General features: G+C 35.0%; 1 protein-coding gene across 1 annotated transcript in view; it reads right to left on the reverse strand.

Moving 5' to 3' along the window:
* The window catches only part of MIB1 (mindbomb E3 ubiquitin protein ligase 1), a 117,056-nt gene that overhangs the window by 43,295 nt on the left and 68,251 nt on the right, over nucleotides 1-5,510 (reverse strand). Inside the window, exons 11-12 of the mRNA XM_003784788.3 lie at nucleotides 2,769-2,966; nucleotides 1,522-1,673 (exon numbers count right to left, since the gene is read on the reverse strand). Coding sequence (XP_003784836.1) covers nucleotides 1,522-1,673; nucleotides 2,769-2,966 — 350 coding nt within the window. The remainder of the gene's footprint in view (nucleotides 1-1,521; nucleotides 1,674-2,768; nucleotides 2,967-5,510) is intronic.

Raw genomic sequence — 5,510 nt, forward strand, 5'->3', positions numbered from 1 at the left:
AGTACTTAATTAGGTCAGCAACAGTGAGAACAGAAAGAATGGAATGGGTTGGAAAGAGCGGCAGAATAAATAGAATTTTAGAACTAATTAGAAGTTTAGAATTAGTGAAATAGCAGTCAAAGATAGTCCTAAGCAATAAGGTAGTAAGAGGAACAATGTGTTGAAACATCATTCTTAGTTAAGTCGTTCACTGCCCATGTCTTTCATCTTTGCCTCACATGTAAACCATAATGCAGAACAAGTCGTGTAAACTGGTTTAAGAGCTATGATTCTGAAGTCACACAGATCTTGCTCAAGTTCCAGCCACTTCAGTAATCAGCTATGTGATCCTGAATAAGTAAATTCATCTCTATAAGCCTCATATTCTTCATCTATAAAATGAGAATATTGACACCTGCCTCAAAAAGCTGTTGAAAGGATTAAGTGAGATAATGCACACTAAACACTTAGCTAAGAACTGGCATGTGTAAGTGCTATTTATCACTATCTCCTGTATGAAGGGCAGGGAACACATTCTGTCTCCATCAAAATGCAATTTGAATATTTGCAATTTGGGGGAAAAAAATCAAGACCTGATCTAAAACACATTCTTTCACTGCAGCCTGTGTTATACAGCCACTGTTAGGTACAATAAGGAATAACAATAAAATTCTTGTGTTTTCTATGATCACCCTCTAGTGGTGGCATTAAGAAGCTAAAAATTGACACACAAACACACACCCAAAAACCAGAAAGACACATGATATAAAAATACAATAAGAAACCAAAGAATAAGAGCTTAGATGAAATTATCAAAATGAAAACCAAAGTGAATGTTTTCCTTAGTTAACGCATACAGGTTTGAATCAACTATAAACAGAAGACATCTAGTGCAGAATTTTCTAAAATCCAAGGAAAGATTATTTCCCCAAAATGAGTTCATAAGCACTCTCTAGGCTAAACAAAGCTAAGCATTTTCCTATTCTGTGGGACTTTTTATAAATAATGTGACTCTCTAAAAGCAGTCTTTCTCAAACTTTAACCATCAAGAAAACACCAATTACTGTCATAATGGTTGTGGAACATTTACACTCAAAGTGCTATGGAACTAATTACATTATTAATAAGGCATTAGATGACTTCATATTTATTTAGCCACAAGTTTAAAAAAAAATTATCATGCAGATGAATAACATGGATTAGAGGACATCCTGAGAATTATACTGAAGAAACATAAACCTCAAAACAGAATGCATTTTAATTAAGTCTTTAGATATAAGCCAGTATTCCTGGTATTTTATATGCACATTTAATATACATTTACATAATTATTTCACAATACTTGTATTAGTTTCACAACCAAATTAATCATACTAGTCTATCAAATGAAAGCATAATTTCCAACAGATTTTTTAAATGATTTAAAATATTAAAATAAGCCCCCAAATATTTCTTCATCAGTATCAGAAAAAGAGAACCAGCAATAGGAAAATATTTTAAATTGCACTGAAAATTGCAAAAGGCATATTGTAAAATCTTTACCTGGGATTTCCCCTTAGTGCAGCATGATGCAGAGCATTAAACCCATTATTGTTTGTGATGGTAACATCTGCGCCAGCTTCCAAAAGAACTGCTAGGATGTCATCACGTTTCTTACTTATTGCATCATGAAGAGGGGTATCACCTTCAGAATCCTTTTTTTTTTTAAGTTTAAAAAGACTAGCATTAGTTCTTTTTTTATCAATCAATCGTATCTAATAGTAATATTTATAGTGAACTACTAAACAAAAAAAGAAAGAAAGGTCATATGTGACAAACATCAATAAAAGAACTTGTCATGCAGTATATAAAATGCAGACAAGAAACACTGGCCACATTATAGTAAATAATACATAAATACATAAATGCAGATGAAAAGACAACAGGCATGTTTTCCAGGATGAGTTCGCCTATTTAATTGTCTGCCCTCATATATGATGTTCCAATCCAACACAGTTATTATTCTTTTAGCTGGCCCAGACGGGGTTTGAACCCGCCACCCTCAGTGTATGTGGCCAGCGCCTGACCCACTGAGCTACAGGTGGTGCCTGCAGTTATTATTCTTTTAAATGTCATAGATGACAATATTTTATAATATTCTATACCTTTGGTATCATTTACTATGACTAGTAAGTGTACTAGTCATGTACAAATGTTATATAAATGACTGTACAAAAAAGAATCAACAGGCTGGGCATATGTGGCTCACACCTGTAATCCTAGCACTTTGAGAAGATAAGGTTGGAGGATCTCTTAAGGCTACGAGCTGGAGACCAGTCTGAGCAACACAGAGAGACCCTACCTCTGCAACAAAAAAAATTTTTAACTGGCTGGGCATGGTAGTGTGCACCGATAGTCCCAGATACTCAAGAGGCTCTAGTAGGAGGATCTCTTGAGTCCAGAAATTTAAGGCTGCAATGAGCTAGGATCATGCCACTGCACTCTACCCTGGGTGACAGAGTGAGACCCTATCTCTAAAAAATAATTAATATATCCGGGCACTGTGGCAGGTGCCTGTAGTCCCAGCTACTCAGGAGACTGAGGCAAGAGAATCGACTAAAGCCCGAGAGCTGGAGGTTTCTGTGAGCTATGACGCCACAGCACTCTACCAAGGGTGATAAAGTGAGATGTGTCTCTAAAAAAAAAAGATAATAATAATAATTAATAAAAGAATTGATAAAGGAATGCTTATCCCAGAACTTGATGCTCCCCTTTAGTGAGATCCGAATATGTTTCTTTAAAGGTTTTACCTGGAGACTAGGATGACAGCCAAAGTCCAATAAAGTCTTCACAACTTGAAGATGACCTTTATTGACAGCAATATGAAGTGGCGTCTGTCGGCGCTTATTGCGTGCATTCAAGTCTGCACTGCCTCGGTGGAGCACTTCTATAACAGCACCTTCATCTCCAAAAGCTGCGTGGTGAACTGCTCTATCGCCATCTTTATCCTAAATGTTAGCATTTAAATCTGAATTAGTTAACATTTTAGAAAGAAAAACAAAACTTAAAGCTGTAACAATATACCAAGAATCAAATTAATTTTTTTTTTATTGAACATTTTATTGCAGGTTTTTTTTTTTTTTTTTTTGGTGGGGCTGGGTTTGAACTCGCCATCTCCGGAATATGGGGCCGGTGCCCTACGTTTTGAGCCATAGGCACTGCCCCAAGAATCAAATTAATTTGAGAAAAAGAAACATAGGATGGAGCAAACAAAGGAACTAAAAATGAACTAGAACAGTGATTAACTTCAAAGATAAATGACAGACCTAGATCAACACGTTATATTATATACATGTATCAGTCCAATGCATCAATCCTTCAGTGCTCCTCAATTATCAGCCATGGTGCTATGACAACATTAGGAAAATGTTAAATTATAAAACCATACAATTTTTTTTGTCATTTAAAAATTTTACAAAGACTTTTAAATGACATAAAAATTACACTATTTGCATGATTTTTTTTTTAAAGTATGTTTAAAAGTATAATCTCTACTCTGGAAGGCCAAAGCGGTGGACTGCCTGAACTCAGGAGTATGACACCAGCCTGAGAAAGAGCAAGACCCCCATCTCTAAAAAATAGCCGAGCATCGTGGCAGGCGCCTGAAATCCCAGCTACTTGAGAGGCTGAGGCAAAAGAATTGCTTGAGCTCAAGAGTTTGAAGTTGCTGTGCGCTATGACACCAAAGCACTCTACCAAGGACAACAAAGTCAGGCTTTGTCTCAAAAAAAAAAAAAAGTGTGATCTTAATCAGCTTTTCTAAGGAAGAGAAATACAATGTTTGTATGCAAGTAGTTGTATTATTCTGAACTGCGCATGAACTTTATGGACACCTTACATATCAACATGGTAACAATGTTTATCTCTAGGTGGTGAACATACACTTTTCTGCGTATTTGACAACAGGAAAAATACCATTAAGTAATACCATTAGAAGATAAAAATGAAGCATAAACCACCAAAATTCCATACACCCAAAAACCTAGAACTATTTCTTTAGAATCAAATGGATTTTCCTCACCTCCTGTAATAGACATACTTCTGAAGAGAGGAAAGACCCAATTACTACAATTTTTTAAAATGTAAACTATTTTATAAAGAGAAAAAATGCCTAAATGTATCATGAATATAATATACATAGTTCATACCAAAAAGTCTAAAAGGCTAATTACTTTGCCAGATGCAGATGGAGTGAAGTATTACTTATAAGGATACTGTCTTTACTCCACTCGTGGATCCCAAATTTTGACACCCACAAGTAAGCACATTCTCAAGACATCCTCCAAACAGTAGTTCCCAATCCCTCTTGCCAGCCCCAGGGGACATGCCAGTAATTGCAAAGGATTTGAAAAACCATGTGGGACCCAGGATTATCTTAACTACTTTTCAAAGATAATACAGTTATGACTAAATAAATTTAAAATAAATAATGCATTCAAAACAGTTACAGAATTCAAAGTAATTTTTAGTCTTTAGTATTTTCTCAAAAAAGATATTCAAGGTAAAATCATTTATGCAAGAACACACAATAGCTTGATTACCATTCTTGAAAACATTGGAAACTACAATGCAGGGTAACTTTCACCTTACTAATGTTTTCATCTGAATAGGATTAGGAGGTTTTGCTACTCATCAATCTTGAGAATAAAGGAACTGGTAAACAACTCTTGTGCCTCTTAGCAGCATTAATCCCAGAAAAACAAAATAAATATATACGCATGTGTATATAAAAGTAATCTCTCTTCCAACACATAATTATTTCAGAATCTTTGAGTTAAAAAGATCTTAACCTCCAAACTGGTTTTGTTACAATTTTACCCTATCGTTAAAATAGGGGGCACCAACCCACCAATACACACTGAATAAAAAACAAGAACTACTTATGAAATACATCATACAGTTAAAGTTATTAGAAAACCATTACTGACACACTTTAATGTGGGTTCTGTCAACAGTTTACATAAGGACAAACACCAAAAAATTTAAAACCTGATATAAACATTCATCAAAAGGAAGTACAAGAACAATACAAAGATTATGAAAGATATACACACTAGAAACCTACAATTAAATAAAATTAGATTCATTTTCAAGTTTCTCTTCTAAATTAGAAAATAACAGTTGCATGAAGACTTCAATTTACATGATATTATTGCTTTTCTATGAATCTATCTTAAGTACTCCAAATAAAGCTAAAACACAGCTCATTATTCTGTCTCTGTTGTTGGTATCAAATGAGAGTTTTAAGGAACAAGGTAATCTCTACAAGGTTATCTCAAAGAATTTGTGAAGGGGCCTCAAACTGAATAAAACAATCTTGGTCCTCCTGCCCTCTTCTCTCTTCTCAATCCATTGCAACCTGCTCTTGTTTCAGTTCTTCCCTCTCCTACCTGACAGAACCACAGACTTGTGGCCAACAGTAGAATATCTGTAAGTCACTCATTTGCTTCTATGTGGAATCAACCAAATTCAGCAGCTTGTATACCTCAATT

Source organism: Otolemur garnettii, unplaced genomic scaffold (genome assembly GCF_000181295.1).
Source record: "Otolemur garnettii isolate 467f Iridium unplaced genomic scaffold, OtoGar3 scaffold00012, whole genome shotgun sequence".
Lineage (NCBI taxonomy): Eukaryota > Metazoa > Chordata > Mammalia > Primates > Galagidae > Otolemur > Otolemur garnettii.